The 22,235-nt window shown below is 43.6% G+C and overlaps 1 protein-coding gene across 2 annotated transcripts in view; it reads left to right on the forward strand.

The window, feature by feature from the left end:
• Positions 1-22,235, forward strand: part of ZFHX3 (zinc finger homeobox 3) — an 84,156-nt gene that overhangs the window by 52,108 nt on the left and 9,813 nt on the right. Inside the window, exons 4-8 of one of the 2 annotated variants that reach the window (XM_088456998.1) lie at positions 9,757-9,991; positions 18,630-18,746; positions 18,968-19,092; positions 19,183-19,383; positions 22,127-22,232. In XM_088456998.1, the coding sequence (XP_088313124.1) occupies positions 9,757-9,991; positions 18,630-18,746; positions 18,968-19,092; positions 19,183-19,383; positions 22,127-22,232 (784 nt within the window). The remainder of the gene's footprint in view (positions 1-9,756; positions 9,992-18,629; positions 18,747-18,967; positions 19,093-19,182; positions 19,384-22,126; positions 22,233-22,235) is intronic. The other variant, XM_088456999.1, reaches the window with a different exon arrangement.

Below are 22,235 nucleotides of genomic sequence, written 5' to 3' on the forward strand. Positions count from 1 at the left end.
GGATTCTCCAGCTGAAGAGTATGTGATTTATGACCTGAGTTGGTGGAGATCTGAAAGAAGCTAGGAAGAGGCCTCTAAGGTTTGGGGAGGGGGGTAGTTGTGCGTTGTGCGTTTTTTTTATATTTATATTTTGCAGATAAATGTTAGACATTCCATGCATACAAATAGGTCTACAAAACAAATAGTTTGCAGCAGTCTCCGTACTTCCCTGAGCTTTTTCTGTTTTTTTGGCCCCCAACCGGTCCCTACAGACAGCCATACTGCTCTCACTGGGTACACACTAGACAACGTGCAAACACCGCGATGGTCATCCTGATGTCCCTTCATCCTCCGAGAAAACGATATAGTGCGTACACTATGCAATCCTCTATACAATGGAACGATCTATATCTTGCATTGTTTGGTTGTTACATTGTTAACGATATATTGTTTGCTTTTTAAACATCATACGACCATCGTAACGATTTCTGGAATACAGCATGCGATGAGCTGACTGTAGGAAGAGAAAACGAAGGATATGGGAGTGGCTGAGGGGACGTCTTCAGAGCCCAGATCGGAACAGCATATCGTCTGGTCATTCCGTCGGGCGTACACTCCAAATCGATAAGCTCAAATTCGTTAAAGATCTCTTCTCATCTGCTCTGCAGTACAGCACGTGAGAAGATGCGAGAAACGACGCATGGGAGCGCGCAAAAGTGTGCGCTCACTAGACGATGGGATGATATTTTGTTCCAATTCGGCTCAAAACAACAAATTGTCCAAAATATAGTCTGGTGGGGTTGGGTACGAGATGCCGGAATTCGGGATCCTGGCGTTCAAAATCCCGACACAGGCATCCCGACAGGGTTAGGATTTGGACACCTGTCTGTCGGTATCCTCCCCCTCTCCCTACCCCTAACCCTCCCTTCTCTGTGCCTAAACCTAACCCTCCCCCTAGTGCCTGAACCTACCACTAACCCTCCACCTAACTCTGCTACTTACCTTTGGGATTCCGGCAGTCGGGATTCCAGCTCTGGCATTCTGACCACCGGAATCCCATCTGCCGGCATATAGAACGTATCCCATCTAGTGTACCCAGCTTTACTCCCCTTTACTGCAGAAACATTGGGTAATACATATCTGCCTGAATGTTGTATGACTGAGTGCTGTGGGTGTTCCTAGATTGGGTCGATGGTGGCCGTGGCTGTGCAGGGTCTACTAGAAAATCTGCGTATGATATTCTGTGTTGTACACTCGGTTCTATTTTCCTCGAAGGCCTATTAGACATGGGTGCTGATTTTAAAAGCATAAGGCGTACTCTCAAAGTACGCTAAATGCACTTTGGCACAGACAGTCCAGAATATGATGGAAGAGAATGGACCGGTACGCACACAGCGTTCACTTCTCGTTGCTTTGCGTTGCCATTGCAGAGCTGGCAAACGTTAATGGTCTGTTGAATATAATAGTTTGTGCACAATCACATAAGGAGGCTTTGAGAACTTGGGAAAACTTGGTGGGGATAAAGTACAAGGTATTGTCTACGCCTTATTTTGGACCTCTGATTGTCTTTTCACATTTGGTTTACTTTGTGGTCTCCACCCCCTGCTGCCCCCTAGCATTTGTATGTACAGCCCTAAGTCAGGCCGGGAACCTGTGACTCTCCAGCTGCTCACCAATCCTCGGTCTGGTCTACCCTCTGGGATCTGAATATAGACGGATATGATTATTGGTTTAATACTTGATATGTTTTGCCAAAGTCTGGTGTAGCATGCTTGATCTAGTAGTTCCACAACAGCAGGAGAGCCTTGACGTCTGGTCCAAATAAACAATAACACTAGTAGCAAATTTGGTAAATGCGTTGATACATTGGAAGCATAAGTCCTCTTCCCCTTTTTGGCTCATGCAGGGTCGTGGAACCCAGGGACATCCTATGTCTGTGTGCGGTTGTTGGGATGGTGGTTTAGTGCTGAGAGTGTACACAGAATGGTGTGCGATTGCGGTCTCTCCTCCCTAGGGTATTATCTGCCTTCCATCAGAATGTTCCTCTGTCTGTTCTGTTTTAAAGTGGTGCTTCAGCTAAACCTGATCAATATTTTGCTTTCCATGCGTGAAGAACCAGATGTTAGAAGTTTCCTATTGTAGGGAAAAACGGCCCCACAAGCTTTCTAGCAATCAATACGCTGACACATGCGCTGATGGCCTCCTTTACATCTGGCAGGAGCACATCCTTCCTCTCAGGGTGCACAGATTTTGGAATTGGGCAGCCATTCTGGCTGGCTTGCAGGGGTCTCCCCAAAGTACCTCCAGTTACACTTCCTCCCGCTGACAGGCCCTTATTATCTCCTTATGTGGGAAAGGGTTCTCTATTACTTCTGTGTACCTGCTTCTGGTCTCTGTATTAGAGGCCCTGACGTCACACTACTCATTGCCAGCTGTGTTGCCTTGTGTGCCTCTGTAGTAGCCACTCCGGCTCTGCTCCTACGCCCTATGGGAGGTCAGGCCCTGTCCTATGTGGTTAACAGAAATGATCTCCTGGTAAAGTGGGAATAAAATGTTCTTTTGGTAGCCGTTGTATCCATATTTCATTTGTAACAAACACATGAACTAGGTCTCATGACTTTTACAGTATTGTGCGTGTGTGTACATGCAGACATAATGTGTGTAATACAGTGTGTACATACAGGCATAAGATGTATAATGTGTGTGTGTACATGCATAAGATGCATAATGTGTGTAATACAGTGTGTGTACATGCATAAGATGCATAATGTGTGTAATAGTGTGTGTACATGCATAAGGTGCATAGTGTATGTAATAGTGTGTGTACATGCATAAGGTGCATAGTGTGTGTACAGGCATAAGATGCATAATGTGTGTAATAGTGTGTGTACATGCATAATGTGTGTGTACATGCATAAGATACATAATGTGTGTAATACAGTGTGTGTACATGCATAAGTTGCACAATGTGTGTGTGTGTACATACATAAGATACATAATGTGTGTAATACAGTGTGTACATGCATAAGGTGCATAATGTGTGTAATACAGTGTCTGTACATGCATAAGATACATGATGTGTGTAATACAGTGTGTGTAAATGCATAAGATGCATAATGTGTGTAATACAGTGTGTATACATGCATAAGGTGCATAATGTGTGTAATAGTGTGTGTACATGCATAAGGTGCATAATGTGTGTAATACAGTGTGTGTACATGCATAAGATGCATAATGTGTGTGTGTGTGTGTGTGTGTGTGTGTACATGCATAAGATACATGATGTGTGTAATACAGTGTGTGTAAATGCATAAGATGCATAATGTGTGTAATAGTGTCTGTACATACAGGTATAAGGTGCATAATGTGTGTAATACAGTGTGTGTACAGACATAAGGTGCATAATGTGTGTAATACAGTGTGTGTACATGCATAAGGTGCATAATGTGTGTAATACAGTGTGTGTACATGCATAAGGTACATAATGTGTGTAATAATGTGTCTGTAGATACTTGCATAAGGTGCATAATGTGTTTAATACAGTGTGTGTACATACAGGCATAAGGTGCATAATGTGTGTAATACAGTGTCTGTACATACAGGCATAAGGTGCATAATGTGTTTATTACACACATTATGTACCTTATGCCTGTACACACACTGTATTAAACACATTATGCACCTTATGCCTGTATGTACAGACACTGTATTACACACATTATGCACCTTATGCCTGTATGTACACACACTGTATTAAACACATTATGCACCTTATGCAAGTATCTACAGACACATTATTACACACATTATGCACCTTATGCATGTACACACACTGTATTACACACATTATGCACCTTATGCATGTACACACACTGTATTACACACATTATGCACCTTATACCTGTATGTACAGACACTGTATTACACACATTATGCATCTTATGCATTTACACACACTGTATTACACACATCATGTATCTTATGCATGTACACACACACACATTATGCATCTTATGCATGTACACACACTATTACACACATTATGCACCTTATGCATGTACACACACTATTACACACATTATGCACCTTATGCATGTACACACACTGTATTACACACATTATGCATCTTATGCATTTACACACACTGTATTACACACATCATGTATCTTATGCATGTACAGACACTGTATTACACACATTATGCATCTTATGCATGTACACACACACATTGTGCAACTTATGCATGTACACACACTGTATTACACACATTATGTATCTTATGCATGTACACACACTGTATTACACACATTATGTATCTTATGCATGTACACACACACACATTATGCACCTTATGCATGTACACACTGTATTACACACATTATGTATCTTATGCATGTACACACACACACATTGTGCAACTTATGCATGTACACACACTGTATTACACACATTATGTATCTTATGCATGTACACACACTGTATTACACACATTATGCATGTACACACACTATTACACACATTATGCATCTTATGCCTGTACACACATTATGTACCTTATGCCTGTACACACACTGTATTAGAGTGTACATGCATAAGGTGCATAATGTGTGTAATACAGTGTGTACATGCATAAGGTGCATAATGTGTGTAATACAGTGTGTGTACATGCATAAGATACATAATGTGTGTAATACAGTGTGTATACATGCATAAGGTGCATAATGTGTGTAATAGTGTGTGTACATGCATAAGGTGCATAATGTGTGTAATACAGTGTGTGTACATACATGCATAAGGTGCATAATGTGTGTAATACAGTGTGTGTACATGCATAAGATGCATAATGTGTGTGTGTGTACATGCATAAGATACATGATGTGTGTAATACAGTGTGTGTAAATGCATAAGATGCATAATGTGTGTAATACAGTGTCTGTACATACAGGTATAAGGTGCATAATGTGTGTAATACAGTGTGTGTACAGACATAAGGTGCATAATGTGTGTAATACAGTGTGTGTACATGCATAATGTGTGTAATACAGTGTGTGTACAAGGCAGCCATAATGTGTGTAATAGTGTCTGTACATACAGGCATAAGGTGCATAATGTGTGTAATACAGTATCTGTACATACAGGCATAAGGTGCATAATGTGTGTAATACAGTGTGTGTACAGGCATAAGGTGCATAATGTGTGTGTACAGGCATAAGATGCATAATATGTGTAATACAGTGTCTGTACATACAGGCATAATGTGTGTAATACAGTGTGTACAGGCATAAGGTGCATAATGTGTGTAATACAGTGTGTGTACAGGCATAAGATGCATAATGTGTGTAATACAGTGTGTGTACAAGGCAGACATAATGTGTGTAATACAGTGTCTGTACATACAGGCATAAGGTGCATAATGTGTGTAATACAGTGTCTGTACATACAGGCATAAGGTGCATAATGTGTGTAATACGGTGTGTGTAAATGCATAAGATGCATAATGTGTGTAATACAGTGTGTGTACATGCAGACATAATGTGTGTAATACAGTGTCTGTACATACAGGCATAAGGTGCATAATGTGTGTAATACAGTGTGTGTAAATGCATAAGATACATAATGTGTGTAATGCAGTGTGTGTACATGCATAAGGTGCATAATGTGTGTAATACAGTGTCTGTACATACAGGCATAAGGTGCATAATGTGTGTAATACAGTGTCTGTACATACAGGCATAAGGTGCATAATGTGTGTAATACGGTGTGTGTAAATGCATAAGAGGCATAATGTGTGTAATACAGTGTGTGTACATGCAGACATAATGTGTGTAATACAATGTGTACATGCATAAGATACATAATTTGTGTAATACAATGTGTGTAAATGCATAAGATGCATAATGTGTGTAATACAGTGTGTGTACATGCATAAGATGCATAATGTGTGTAATAGTGTGTGTACATGCATAAGATGCATAATGTGTGTAATAGTGTGTGTACATGCATAACATGCTTAATGTGTGTAATAGTGTGTACTTGCATAAGGTGCATAATGTGTGTAATACAGTGTGTGTACATGCATAAGATACATGATGTGTGTAATACAGTGTGAGTAAATGCATAAGATGCATAATGTGTGTAATACAGTGTGTGTAAATGCATAAGATGCATAATGTGTGTAATACAGTGTACAGGCATAAGGTGCATAATGTGTGTAATACAGTGTGTACAGGCATAAGGTGCATAATGTGTGTAATACAGTGTGTGTACATGCATAAGATACATAATGTGTGTAATACAGTGTGTGTAAATGCATAAGATACATAATGTGTGTAATACAGTGTGTGTACATGCATAAGATGCATAATGTGTGTAATAGTGTGTGTACATGCATAAGATGCATAATGTGTGTAATACAGTGTCTGTACATACAGGCATAAGGTGCATAATGTGTGTACATGCATAAGGGTCATAATGTGTGTAATACAGTGTGTGTACATGCATAAGATGCATAATGTGTGTAATACAGTGTCTGTACATACAGGCATAAGGTGCATAATGTGTGTACATGCATAAGGGTCATAATGTGTGTAATACAGTATGTGTACATGCATAAGATGCATAATGTGTGTAATACAGTGTGTGTACATGCAGGCATAAGATGCATAATGTGTGTAATACAGTGTGTGTACATGCAGGCATAAGGTGCATAATGTGTGCAATACAGTGTGTGTACATGCATAAGATACATAATGTGTGTGTGTGTACATGCATAAGATACATAATGTGTGTAATACAGTGTGTACATGCATAAGGTGCATAATGTGTGTAATACAGTGTGTGTACATGCATAAAATGCATAATGTGTGTGTACATGCATAAGATACATAATGTGTGTAATAGTGTGTGTACATGAATAAGATGCTATAGTGTGTACATGCATAAGGTGCATAATGTGTGTGTACATGCATAAGATGCATAATGTGTGTAATACAGTGTCTGTACATACAGGCTTAAGGTGCATAATGTGTGTAATAGTGTGTGTACATGCATAAGGTGCATAATGTGTGTAATAGTGTGTGTACATGCATAAGATGCATAATGTGTGTAATACAGTGTGTGTACAGGCATATGATGCATAATGTGTGTAATACAGTGTGTGTACAGGCATATGATGCATAATGTGTGTAATACAGTGTGTACATGCAGGCATAAGATGCATAATGTGTGTAATACAGTGTGTGTACAGGCATATGATGCATAATGTGTGTAATACAGTGTGTGTACAGGCATATGATGCATAATGTGTGTAATACAGTGTGTGTACATGCATAAGATGCATAATGTGTGTGTACATGCATATGATGCATAATGTGTGTAATACAGTGTGTGTACATGCAGGCAGAAGATGCATAATGTGAGTAATAGTGTGTGTACATGCATATGATGCATAATGTGTGTGTACATGCATAAGTTGCATAATGTGTGTAATACAGTGTGTACATGCATAAGTTGCATAATGTGTGTAATACAGTGTGTACATGCATAAGATGCATAATGTGTGTAATACAGTGTGTACATGCAGGCATAAGATGCATAATGTGTGTAATAGTGTGTGTACAGGCATATGATGCATAATGTGTGTGTACATGCATAAGTTGCATAATGTGTGTAATACAGTGTGTACATGCATAATGTGTGTAATACAGTGTGTACATGCAGGCATAAGATGCATAGTGTGTGTACAGACATATGATGCATAATGTGTGTAATACAGTGTGTGTACATGCATAAGATGCATAATGTGTGTGTACATGCATATGATGCATAATGTGTGTAATACTGTGTGTGTACATGCAGGCAGAAGATGCATAATGTGTGTGTACATGCATAAGATGCATAATGTGTGTAATAGTGTGTGTACATGCATAAGATGCATAATGTGTGTAATACAGTGTGTACATGCAGGCATAAGATGCATAATGTGTGTAATAGTGTGTGTACAGGCATATGATGCATAATGTGTGTGTACATGCATAAGTTGCATAATGTGTGTAATACAGTGTGTACATGCAGGCATAAGATGCATAGTGTGTGTACATGCATAAGATGCATAATGTGTGTAATACATTGTGTGTACATGCATAAGATGCTTAATGTGTGTGTACATGCATATGATGCATAATGTGTGTGATACAGTGTGTGTACATGCATATGATGCATAATGTGTGTAATAGTGTGTGTACATGCATAAGATGCATAATGTGTGTAATACAGTGTGTGTACAGGTATATGATGCATAATGTGTGTAATACAGTGTGTGTACAGGGATATGATGCATAATGTGGGTAATACAGTGTGGGGATGTAGTCAGCATTCGGGCATTCCGAATCCCCTTGGGTCAGAATGCTGAGCGCTTGTAGCAATAAGTATGAGGGGGATACGGTCGGCATCCTGACCACCAGGATATCGAAGGTAAGTAGCGGGTTTGTGGGGAGGGTTAGGTTTAGGGGTTTGACACTAAAGGGGAGGGTTAGGTTTAGGATGAGGGGAGGGGGAGGTTATTTTTAGGCTCTAGGGGGAGAGGTTGGGGTCTGGCACCGTGGAGGGTTACCATATCCTGTACCCACCCCTTATGAGGGCTAGGGTTAGGCACTAGGGAGAGGATTGGGGTTAGGCTGCGGAGAGGGGGTGTTAGGGTTAGGCTGCAGGAAGGATGGGTTAGGTTTAGGCTGCTGGGGGGTGTTAGGGTTAGGCTGCAGGAAGGATGGTTTAGGGTTAGGCTGCAGGAAGGATGGGTTAGGATTAGGCTGCTGGGGGGTGTTAGGGTTAGGCTGCAGGAAGGATGGGTTAGGATTAGGCTGCTGGGGGGTTTTAGGGTTAGGCTGCAGGAAGGATGGGTTATGGTTAGGCTGGGAGTGGGTTAGGGTTAGGCTGTGGAGAGGGGGTGTTAGGGTTAGGTTGCAGGAAGGATGGGTTATGGTTAGGCTGCGGCTGGGAGGGGGTTAGGGTTAGGCTGGGAGGGGGTTAGAGTTAGGCTGCAGGAAGGCTGGGTTATGGTTAGGCTGCAGCTGGGAGGGGGTTAGGGTTAGGCTGCTGGAGGGATTGGTTCGGGTTAGCCGGAAAATACTTATCGAACTTCGCCGGCATTTTCACTGTCCAGATCCCCGCTGCCAGCATTCTTACGGCCGGGGTTCTAAATGCTGGGATGCCATACCCAACCCATAGCATGTGTGTGTATATATTTGTAATTAATGGACAGATATGTGTGTATAATGTGTGTACATGTAGTGGTGTATGTATGATTTATGTATATATAGTGTAGATGGTTGTGTGTAAAGTAGAAGTTGTGTGTTATATAGAGGGGGGGTGTGATTGTGTGTGTGTGTGTTTGCTTTTCTCATATGTTAGTAATTCTTCCCCACAGTGCCCCGCCAGGCCTGGTATCTGGGATAGTAGTTACATATGCTGTGTTATATTAGTAATGACAATGATCTGCAGTGTTTCTGCTGAATTCCAGCCCAGTTCTCCTCGTAGTCTGAATAATGAGATGAATATCAGTCTGCTCGGTGCAACTTGCTGTTCTGGTAAAAGTGATGCTTAAGTTTCCATTAACAAATAACTGTGTCACTACAGGCGCCCAGTGCCCTTAATTCATGTCTATTCCAGAAAAATGGGAGTGGGTGTTTTTGCAGTATATTTTTGTGGGGGTTCGGCATTACTTTTTGTGTCAGTGTTGTGTACGTTGCGGGCACTAATCCCTTTCTCTGTCCTGTGCAGCACTTACAGCAGCACGAGAGTGGTGTGGAAGGCGAGTCCTCGTACTATCACTGCGTACTGTGCTCCTACTCCACCAAGGCCAAGCTCAACCTGATCCAGCATGTCCGCTCCATGAAGCACCAGCGCAGCGAGAGTCTGCGCAAACTGCAGAGGCTCCAGAAGGGGCTCCCGGAAGAAGAGGAAGACTTGGGGCAGATTTTCACCATCAGAACCTCTTCGCCCCCTGCGGAATCCGGTGAGTGTTCTTTAAATACCGGTAGGGACATTGTCCACCGTTGCTGGCGATTTGCAGGCGCACCATTATATACCCTCACTGGAATGTGCAACAACTGTGTTCATGTATCTGCAGACTCCCCAACCTCCAGTAACCTTTCCATGTATCTACCCCCTGGGGCACTTTCTGCTAATTGCTGCAATGATGACACTGCAGACGTATCGGGAGACCAGGAATCCTGGAGTCTCGGGGGTGTTTGCTGCCCGTACATTGATATAACTTTCAGTTTCTGCCCCTGCCCTGACTTTTTTTTATTTTTTTCTCCTCTATGGTCATCTTCAGTGTCCCCCAGAACCTGCGTTGCTGAGGTGCTGCTCTCCCCTGCAGGACAGGCTGGCTCGGCCCCTTGCATTCCTCTGCTGAGATGGGATCCTTTTAGTGGACATATTGTTTCAGCAGATTCTGTTAATCTCTGCGGAGTCCTTGGCATCTCTCCTCTTGCACATTGCCCGCATTGTTACAGGTCTCTGATGAGAATGTGTGGTGCTGGGGCGGGCGGGGGTCTAGGAGGGGATACTAAGCACAAAGCCTGCTCCTTGAAGGGAGCTTTTGTTTGGACAGGAAGAGGGTGAGTGTTACTGTCAGTTTCTGATTCCACCAGTTTGTCTCCCAGTGCCTGGGCTCCTCCCCAATCTCCCGTCCAGGCTCTATGGTACTGGGGCTTTGTGTGTGCAGGCCAGAGAGTCTGTATCTCATTAACCCCATCATTTGGGATATACCCCCCCACTCTCTTTCTCTGGGCCCCTGTTGAAAGCATCTCATGTCAGTCATGTGTGCACACAGTTCCTTCACACTCAATATGTTCACTATTGTCCACATAGAATGTAACAAGAGAACACAGATACATGTCTTTTCTTCGCCGGGGGCTGCTTTCACACCTAAACCAATAGCCGTCTCTGGAGCAGTAACACAGATCCCCCCCCACTTGGAGATACAGGACGGCAGTTATGTCAGTGACAATTAGCTGTGCACTGTCGTTCCCTGGCCATGTGAAGTGTACAGGGGAGCACAGTATGGACTCAGACCTCCCTGTGATGCCCGGGCAGGTTACTGCAAGGATTACACAACCCTCATAATGATCTGCACTGTTGGGGGATTGTTCTTTGTTTGTCCCGCTACCAGGAGCGTCCAGTATTCAGGCTTCCAGGCAGCGAGATGCAGACAGGAGGGAAGAGGGCCCTGGAATGTCAGCAATGCCATGAAGCCTGTTTCTTGTTTGCTCTCTCCTGCTCCGAGCACAGCGATTTGGGAGAGGATATGAAACGCTTCATCCTGCTCATTTTTCTTTTTTTATTAAAGTGTTTGCCGAATAATTCTTCTATTTAATCTGCCCCCAGGCTGTGTTTACCAGAGGTAACGGGGGCAGGGTTAGCGAGAGGCAGAGCCCACGAAAGTCTAAATGTTGTTCTCTAGTCAGGTGTCTTTCATATCATTTTTCCCTCTAGAGCTAGTTTTTGGCTTTGTTTTTTTGAAGGGGAGGAGAAAGAAGTGGGCGGCGAGGCGGCCATATTGTTGCTGGCGAACCTCTTAGAAGGTTTGGCTGGTGTGACTTGTTGTAACCACTTCAGAATAGACTGCAAATTCCTTTAATGAAAACTGTTGTGTGTTAGAACTAGAATTTGCAGCGTTATCTATACGTTTATTTGAATGCATCTTAGACAGGGCTTGATTAAGGTTTGAGGGGGCTCCAGGGCAACTAACTTGTGGGGGCCTCTACTAATAAAATTATCAATAAGATATACTCCCTGCACCATACATGTGTTAAACTCACTGTAGTTGGCCCAATCCCAGATTATGCCACACAGAAACCCCAGTGCCCCCCACAATGGTGACGTAGCCATGTGTGGGGGCTCCTGGGCAACCGCCACAGCTCACCTTTCTCTTGAGCTTAGTATATGAGAGCCAATGCTTGCTCTGTCTTACAACACCGTTTTTGCACCAGTATCTGTGCACTAGTTTCCATAAATGTCAACTGATGTACTGACCCGAGCAACTTTCTAATTAAACCTGTAGTTTGTAAACAATGGAACACTCCCCCTAACGTAAGGATTATGGAAAACAGTTTGGGTCATTAGATGCTCTTTATCCAGCAATGTTTAATGGGATTATTATTGGGATTGACCTTGCTCAGGAGTTCTGTTCCTGTTGAGGATACAGACCAGAAAGCAGTTTCTGGTCATGGTTAAAAGGATGACCCTGTATTAAGGTCTTTTTAAAGTATATCTGGGAACTACTGACTTAAGTCACAGATTGATGTCCCCATTTCCTAGTGCCTTGGCTGGCTGAATAATGGTTCAGCCCACAAAATGGCTGCCTCGCCTGTGTGCAGGTGACTGATACACTTTAATTATAGTCTCCGTGCACTACAAGCTTCTCCAGTCTGGAAGAATGCAGTGTCTCTTCATGTACAAGTGGGACAGTTCATTCCCCCTCCTTCTCCCCCTTCATATTCTCTCCCCCCCACCCCCAGTCACTCATTTCGTCTCCCTGCGCAAATTGAAAACGACTAACCTTGTCATATTTAGTGCATTGCTCACAGCCGCTGCTTTCCAGGGCTAATCAGGCACAAACATATTCGCAAAGTTGCAGAGCTTTGAGCTGTCTTCCAAGCATTAAAGTGTCCTGTCTGCCTGGGAGGTCACTCCTATCTTGGCTGTGCCGCTCATGTACGGCCAGTAATATTGATTGATTAATGTATAAAAAGCACCAAATCCATTTGCTTCTATAAAACAGAGCAAAGTGCATTCACTCGCTTGGAATTTTCACCTCATCCTTTTGTTTTGAAGGACGTGTCTGTGCCGTTATTAATATACCAACAGGATTGTTTCTTTTATTGTTTTTTTTTTTTGTATTTCTGTTTTGTTTTTGTTTGTGTTATGCAGTCTTATATTTTAGCAGTTTTTCAACAATATGTGGCTTGAGAGGCTGCTGGTTTTTTTTGGGGGGGGGGTAATGCGAGCTTGAAGCTGGGTACACACTATACTATATATTGTTCCGACGCGCATCGTAACAATATATATTATTATTACTATCCCTTATTTATATGGTGCCACAAAGGTTCCGCAGCGCCTTACACAGTACATAAATGAGCATACAAGAAAAACTGTTAATAGTAATACAAAACAATGCAGGACAAGGACATGGTTTATACTCAGAGCTTGGCTGCATAACACAAGCAGCAGGGCGTCAGCAACCAAATGTTGGCTGCCAATTGGGGAGTTAGGAATATATTGCACACATCGTACAGCGTGTACACGATGGTGTCTCCTCGCATCGTCCCATCTGCTGTTTTGTACAGCAGATTGGACCATGCAATGAATGACGCGGTGTAAAATACTACGATACATTGCGCTATAGTACAGCGCGAACGATGTATCGTTGCATCACATCGCATGGCCGGCTGGGTCACACTTCATATATTGCGTATCCAGCTTAAGTTGGCAACCTGTTTTCCAGTCCATTTTTGCTACGAGCGGAAATATATTTTTGTCAGAAATTGTTTCCTACGTCTTGTCTGTCACTTACACTGAGGAAGCAGCCATTTTGTGGGAGCCGAATCTATATTAATGGGAATGCAGCCTGTATTTTTCCTGGTATTATTGAGGCATAAGGAACTCTTTATTTTGGTTTTTTACAAGTAAAATGTGTTCTACTTAGAAAACTGCTGTAGTTACAGATGCTGACGGGAAAAGAATTTGGTGTAGAGATTACAGGGGGCTGAGTAATCTGTACACTGTGCGAAATATCCCAGTGTGATTTACTTACAGCACTGCGTTAAGAGATGCAGTTCGAAGACTAATTCACAAAATAGTTCTGTGGCTCTTTTTTTTTTTTTTTTTAAACCCATACCGAATAGCTAGCTGCCTCCTGCCCCATTTGGCTCTTGCTAAGATTTGTCCTTCTCAATGGTGTGAAACCAGTTTTGTATCTCCTTATCGGTGACCGTTGGCTCACGCTGTTAAACAGCAGGAACCAATCGCAAGGGCTGCGGGCTTGGGCTTCAGTGACCATCGCGGCTTAAGATCCTGTGCTACATTTACCGGATCACGCAGTATGGAACAGAAAAGTGAATTTTCTCCTAAAGCCTTAAGTGGGGAAGCCATGCTAATTGTAAATCAATGCATCTTTAAAATGTGCCATTGATCTGAAGTTAGAAGAGAAACTGTAATTACTCTCTCTGATTTCAAGGGCTTTTGTTTCGTTGTTTTTTTATTGTCTGGTTCCAAGCAAAATAAATAGACATGGGAGATGATGCTGCAGACTTTTTGATGAAGCTGCATGTATATCTGTATATATTTCTTTATTATTATTGTAACTTATTCCCCCCCCCCCAGTATTTATGGCCAGTGATGCAGGTAGACTGCTAGGGGCTGACATGAGTATTCCTTTTCATTCTCTAGCATTTATGCAAACAATGAACCGTAACAGACTGTCCCTATTCTTCCCCTGTAGTCCCCTAAAGTAATCGGCTATGACCGTGTCCTCAATAAAGGGATATTCCTTAACAGGACAGCAACCTGACCGGGATATGTTGCTGGGAATCTCTTCCAGCAGGAGCTCATGGCACCTGGCACTGACAGCATTGTCGTGTAGTTGGGCCTGAGAGCGTTCTGGGACTTCTGCTGGTCCCTCAGAGTTGGTGTTTGCCCTGTCACAGTCTCCTAACAAGCTTGGAACAAGTGTCAGCTGCTGGTTGGAAATTGATTTAATTAATTGCTATGCCAATAAGCCAGCTCGTTACGCCTGCCATTGGTTAGGAGAATGACTAACAAGTGCACTGATCAATGGATCCAATAAAGATTTGACTCATTAATGAGCAGAGCACTAATTACGGTTATCCAGTGACCAATTAGGCTTTAGTGCATCATGAGATGGTGCCTGCACTCACCACTTAGTGTGCAGATGAGAAACAGCGGTGGCAGCAAGTGTAATAAATGCAAGGGCACCGTGACCTTGGAGGGGTCACGTGCCAGGGCGCAGACAGCCGCAGAGATGGTAAAGCGATGTAATGGTCTCAGAAAAGGAACAGCCTTGCATTCACCGAGAACTGGATGTAATGCAAATCGCAGGCAGCTCCTGTCAGATCACTATGCACCGTGACAGTCCGTCTGAGTAGTGTTCAGCTCTGTCATTCAAAAATAGGCTTCCATTTGGCCTGGTCAGCATGATTGGAGTAACAGATGTCTATTGGTGAGACTTGTGGGGCTGTGTTGGTTTTGACCTGTGGACTATTTCATCCTCCCTTGTTATAACCTGGTGTGCTACAGTCTTGTGTGTTAGAAGATGGGCCTGTGGCTGTTTACACGTAGTCCTGATTGGATGCGCTATAGTTTTCTGTCCATCGGGCTGCCGGCTGAGGATGGGAGTTGTAAAAGATGGCGGGGGAGGTAGCAGTTCAACATAAGCTCTTAAGTAGTGAGAGTGTAACTGAGGCCCAGGACAGGGATTTGTGGTGAGGCGGGAGCTATTCAGCAAGGCCTGAGCAAAGTCCCCTGGAATCTGCTCCTTCTCAACTTGTCTGCTCCTTCCCTTATTGACCCGGTCAGACCCCTTGCGAGTTCCCTAATTGAAAATTAATACAGGATCAATGCAGAAGGCATTTTGCATATTGATTATACACAGAACTGAACGCACCATATGTGTGGCAGATTGATCGAGAGCCTGAGAACGCTCAGGGAAGCGAGACGTCTTGCAGTCTGGTTTGTGTGGGTATGAGAGATACAATCCAGAATTCTCAGAGCTGTGCTAGTGAGACCTGCAGGAGCAGCATGACAGGACAGCGCAGGGAGACGGTATATCCCTAGGAAGTTAGTATGTCTGCTGTCACCCTGCGCTCGTTTCTGCCTTATCTACCAATCCAGGGACAGTGTTTGGTTTTTTTTTCCTTTTCTTTGATGCAACAATTATCGATTGGAGAGCTAAAATGTAGCTATTATCTACATATACAAATTAGTGTAAAGGGATTTATTTGTACCAGGACTTAGCATTGTGCCAGAACTATAGCACAGCATCCTTAATCCCGGTGTTTATTTTCTTTTTAATAGTTGTTTAAAAGATGAACTGGTGATTATTACATAACATTCTGTCTGTTTTTGTTATTTGGCAGTGTTGCATCTGGTTCCTAGCTCTGCCCTAGGAGATAAATACTTGTGTGTGTAATATATACAGTATATAAATATAGATAGATATATAGAAAAAATTAGGGGTGCACTCACCAATCTTCTTAAATAATTTTCTTTATTCAAACAGATAAAATTAACAGCAGTTCAGGATCAACATCTCGGTCCTATACCTGGACCTTTGTCAAGACAAATGTTTCAGGTATAGGGCCGAAACGTTGATCCTGCAAGCCAGTCAGTACTAAATAATTTGTTTCTAAAGAAGCTAGACCTCCCAATTGTGGATCAGGTTGCCTGGACTTGGTTTGGAAGTGATTTTGGTGTGGACTGAAAGTTTCTCTTCATGAATACTTATATTAAAATTAAAACCTCTTTTAAAGGGCCGTACACACGGGACGATAAAAGCGAATGATAACAATATCGTTCAACTATATATCGTTCATATCGTCCAGTATGTATGGACAGAACGGTCAACGATGCGCGCTCCCACGTGATCTCCCCAGCCGGCTGTACATGCACCCAAATCTGGGAATATTGTTAACGATGCCATGCTGCCTAATGCATCATAGCCACCTCCGCTGTCGTTCATCGCGGCTGACCATCGGCAAGTGTGTATACACTTACCGATGTCAGCACCCCCCGCTGCTGCCGATATTTGCTCATACACACGTCATTTAGTGTGTATGAGCCGTCTTTTGGGCAGTATCTAAATTGTCAACTCTGCATTGGACGCTCCTGAAAACCACCTGTGTGGCTTGGTCATCTAGGCCACAAATGGGTAACGTGACACTGCAGCTGCTGTGGAACTACAACTTCCAAAATGCCCTACCCCTTTTAAGGCTCCAAAATATATCCCTCAACTTAAGTCCCTATATTTAGCAGTCTTGGAGATCTCCATTAACGAATAATTGCGTGTTAGGATAATGGATCATACTGGTGAATGTTTAGCATTAAATAATACCCATTTTTCGATTTCATTTTTGTTGTGCGGCTTGTACTGCGTTTTCCAGTCACCGTTCCCCTTTTAGCTTCTAAGCGTAGGTGACCTCTGTAAAGAAGTCTGGGGTGCGGAGGACTTTGGGTGTCAGGATGGTTAAGCTGGAACCCCGTGTGTCTGCGTGCCCTCTCCGCGCTTCTGTGTACCCAGTTGTACATTGGTGTGGCAGTAGCTCTTGTCAGATCTATTTGTAAAGCTCTTATTACACGTGCTGGCATTCATATATGGATTTTTATTTTACCCATGGTATTATGCGGGTGACTTGTAGTGATGGTGGGTGGGAGGAGCCGCTCTAATGCATATCTCCCATTGTCCCACTGGTATAGAATTTACATTCCTCATGGTGATCTGAACATGGGTATGTTTTGCGGAAGTGAGAGATTCATTCTCACCATGACGGGACAGTGATAGCTAGGAGCTGGCACATATAACGTTGCCATTCTATACTCCAGGTACACAGGCAGCATGCACAGACCTGCTTGCCCAATAATGAATCATAACCTCTAGGTAGGCAAACGTTACACCTTGCTACTCCATTCATTAAATGCTAAGGAAGTTATATGTTCCATTCATTGTGTACATCCTAACTGTGTTACTTAATCTGCACACCTGTACGTCTGCACAGTCTTCTGCTAATACAGTACATATGTACCCTCCTAACGCACCTACGGTGTGTGCTGAACTGATACCTTGGCTCGCATATCCTTCTTTTTTTTTTTTTTCTGCACCTCTCACCATCTGTGCCATGAGAAGACTCCTGTGAAGTGTGAGGGGGTTTTTTTGGAGCTCCTCTCTGCATTTTGCAGTAAGATGAACACTGCAATCAGACATGATGACCTAGGAAGTCATTTAGTCTCTCCCATGTCTCTGGGTTCCTTGGCGTCTTCTCTCTGCTTCTATTCTGTACCTCCCTATGCTGAGGATGACACCTCTAGGCCATATGCGGAACTGCACCCAGAAGGCCAGCAGAGCCTATGAGTAATCGCAGGATCGTGCAATAAAGAAACCACTTTTCTGCTCATTTGCGGCTCTGCTACTATAAAGGCACTGAGAAGAGAGATTGCCGTACGTCATGCCTTTATGCTTCTGAGCTGAATCTAGCATCTTGTTGTGCTTGATCAGAACATGACCTACTCTAGGTTTCCATAAGGCAGCGTAACGTTAATGTATGCGCCATCTGTAGAATAATTCAGGGACGCAACAATTTATGCTGTGTATTAAATATGGAGTTACAGGTGGTGTTTATAGGAGGAGCATGAGCCTGACCGATGTCGCCTGCTTTTACACACCTTATTAGGCCTAACCAAGGTTCTTGTTCTGTTATTTGACCAGGTGAAATCTTAGATATCAGTATAACAATTATCAGGAGAGCGGATCAGGAGGCAGCTGGAAGAGAGTAGTTTTGCTGGCTGCATGTATGAATGTGTGTGGGTGTGTATTGTAGGTCACCTCTCCTTCAAACAATATTGTTTTTATTCTACAGATGATCCAATCGAGGATGCCGAGGGGCCCTGCGATGCTACTGACCCAGACGATGTCCCAAAAGACCAGGAGCCTGAGGGGGCAACAGATACAAACAAGAGCCAAGGTATTACACCAGGTATCTAGTCATCCTGTGAGTAACATTTGGCCTCCAGTTGACCAGGTGTAATGAGCAAGTGCTATAAAACCAATTAAAACATTGCCAGACAACGCTTTGATAAAAATCTGCACTAGATGTCGCTCAATAGGTTTATTCATTGCATTTCATAGAACGAGAAATTTGGAGAGACCGTTTCCAAACTCCAAAACTGTTAAATTTTTATTTTATTTTTGTCCCAGCACCTTCCGTTTCCCCTGAGAAAGATCCTCAGGACTCTGTGCTCTCCAAGCTTTCATCAGTTACCAACACCGAGCCTCCCGCAGCCAAGCGACCAAAATCCGCGGAGGAGAAGAAGAATGAGCAGGTAGGGGCGTCACTTTTCTAGCTCCAGCTGAACGCTGCCATGTCTTCAGTTCAGGGTTCTCCTCTAACACTAACTCTCTGCTCCCTGCAGCTCTACCAGTGTCCGTACTGCAAGTACAGCAATGCAGATGTGAACCGCCTGCGGGCCCACGCCATGACGCAGCACTCTGTGCAACCGATGCTGCGATGCCCACTCTGCCAGGATATGTTGAACAACAAGATCCACTTACAGCTGCATCTCACCCATTTGCACAGCGTGGCCGCAGACTGCGTGGACAAACTTATTGTCACGGTAAGCGATGCAACCGTTCCCATCAGGTTATAACATTTGGAGCCGTGGGATGTTTCTCAATACACATATTACTTAATCCTATGTGTTTGCCATTTTGCACCAAATATTTATTTATTTACGTAAAACTATTTGGTATTCCTTTTGGAATGCCGGTTAATAATAAATATATAAGGTGTGTGTTTAGAATAAAAACTGTGAATGTAAAGGAGGGTCCATCCCGAGTAATTGTAGATGGTTACGGCACAGTTACGCGCATGTGCTGCTGCCATTCACGTAATGTCCCTAATAATAACTCAGACAGCTCTCTGCAACCTGCCCTGTGTCATGTCTGTTACCATGGCAACCGGAGCTTTGATTCTGCTCTATATCCTGCATTACTCTTTACATGCACTCCGTCCTCTCGGAGACTCGCAAGTGGTCACCTCACTCCATTGACCAGATCTACTGTACTTCCTACACCCCGTACATCTTCAAACGCGACGCCCAAGCCTTCCTGCCGATTTCCTGCGCATTCACATAAACCATGTGCCGTTTCTTGCTGGTCTCTGCCTTTCTCTACCCCCCCCCCCTCCTTTCCCCTCTGGCGTTTGCCTCCACTGTCGTTTGCACACAATTGCTGGGACCTTAAGTGGAAGGCGCTAGGCTCATGTTTGCCAATTAGGTGGTGTAAATGCAAAGTGACCTTAATATCCTCCCCTTGCTAACGAGTTTTTCTCTCCAACCTTTGCGCTCTTTGTAATGGAAATATGCAGTCTGTCTACGTGTGGGATTTGCATGTTGGACCTCGCTGACAGTCAGTAAGGCTCCCCCCCTCCCCTGACCTCTTTCCTCTCTTCTTTGTCTGTGTCCTTAGCTCTCCTCTCACTGTCGGCCGCTTTTCTCAATATCTCCTGCTCACTCTGCCTTCCTCTACACCCCCCCACACACAACCACTTTTTTTTTTTTTTGCAATATGCACAGAGCAATAGCTGGGTTACAGGGCAGGCCTGCGAGTCCAGCTTTCCCCCTCTGGTGCGCACAGCCCCTGAAAATGTGGCCATGTTCTGTCAGCTGGGCTTCCTCACACAATTAGCATGTAATTATCTTGCGTGATGGGCAGTTGGTAAAGAGCCAGCTGACACGTTGCATTGCTGACCCGCAAGTCAAAGATCAGCGGGCGCAGAGCAGTGCGCTACATTTTTTTTTTTTTTTAATGATGGCATTTACATATCTGGCCAAGCAGCTGTGTGTTGCGGAACCCGTGCTGTGTGTGTTATGCAGGACAAGAGAGATTAAGCACACAGCAGCCAGTGTAAATAGAGTATTCGGGGAACACAGGCACAGATGAGCTGGGTTACAGGTGCGCTCTTTGTGGGTGCACCGTTATAAGCCGGGATTTGATTCGGCGGGATGCCGGGCGCGGTGTTTGCGGGTTGCGCAGTGTCACTTGATATTTGATGCGGGAGGCACTTTTTAGAGATGAGGCACAGAGAAGGTAGCAGGCACATTAGACCTCTCAAAACCTGCCAGAATTCCAATCAGGAAAGATGATTAAAGTGGAGAGCAGACAATGTCTCGCGCTCACCTCCTCGTCTGCCGTCATTCACACTTGATTGACTTCAACCTTTCAAGTACAGAAGTCTTTCTCTTATTATTCAAGGCCAGGCGAGGTTTTCTAATTAAAGTGTATGAAAACAATTATAGAGCTGTCTTGTGGAGCTGGAATTCTCGGAGCCTATGCATACAGCTTTGCTCTCGCTGGGTGTGGGGGATTTAGCGGACACGTCTCTCTCCCCCTTGCCTTTAAATGAGAGTGCATCCATGCTTGTGATCCTGCGTGCCTCTTCCTGTAATGTCCTCGCAGAGAAGATCAGACAAGAAGGCTTTGTTTCCCCGTGTTTGATTATGTTATTGCATAAAACATAAGTTAACCTAGCATATGTGATATTCATTTATTGTCATCATCGGTTGCATTTCTCAACATAATTTCGACACCAAATCCTGTCTCCACGTGACATATTACCGACCCTCTAATCCTATATGTACATTTGCACGCACAAATAGGGATAGCTGTGGAATAAGTTGTTTTAAGAATGGAATAGAATTACAATTTATGTGGGAAGTTGAACGCTGACATTATACGCACTTAGTTTCCTGGTCTCCATTCTATCGCAAGGTTTGAATAAATGTTTGAGGATTTGTGTCCAAGTGGCTTTGGAGTCCTCTCTTATCTATTAACCCCTCTGGGGAGGGAAGAAGGGTGTTTTCAAGTATTACCTACCCGTCCTTTAGCATCTAAATTACTTTCGTTATCACAAGATCTAACTCCCCCCATACCATATCCCCCATCCACCCAGCCATACCTCCATCTTTGTTTTTTCTGGTGTCCCTCACTTTAAGGAAACCCTAACAGGCTGATCCTTTCACTCTGAGACATGACACACTATTTTGTCTTTAGCAGACCTGCATTAATTAGGGGTGTTAATATGTGTGTGGTAGATTAAGGATGGGGAGGTTCTCCCAACCCGTCGCTGTATTTGGCTGCCCCCCAGCCTGTGACAAAACACTTTGTGATCAAAGCCTTGTTTCTGTCGAAAAGCAAAAATATTAATTAGAAGATTATTCATTGAGTGCGTACTGATAATTACAGCAGGCCACCTCCGGAGTAATGAGGGGGGGGGGGGGGTTTGAGCAGCTGCGGACACTCTCAGTGACTTTATTTGGGATGGTGCTTGGGACTTCAAATCGTCTTTCTTGCCTGCAGGTAACGTCTCCAGAGATCCTCATGCCAAGCAGTATGTTTCTCCCAGTCAGTTCGCCAGAGCAGGAGAGAACGCCATCAGCCTCTGAAGCTACAGAGAAGCTTCCAGGTA

The sequence above is a fragment of the Taudactylus pleione genome, unplaced genomic scaffold (genome assembly GCF_031769625.1).
Source record: "Taudactylus pleione unplaced genomic scaffold, aTauple2 ptg000731l, whole genome shotgun sequence".
NCBI lineage: Eukaryota > Metazoa > Chordata > Amphibia > Anura > Myobatrachidae > Taudactylus > Taudactylus pleione.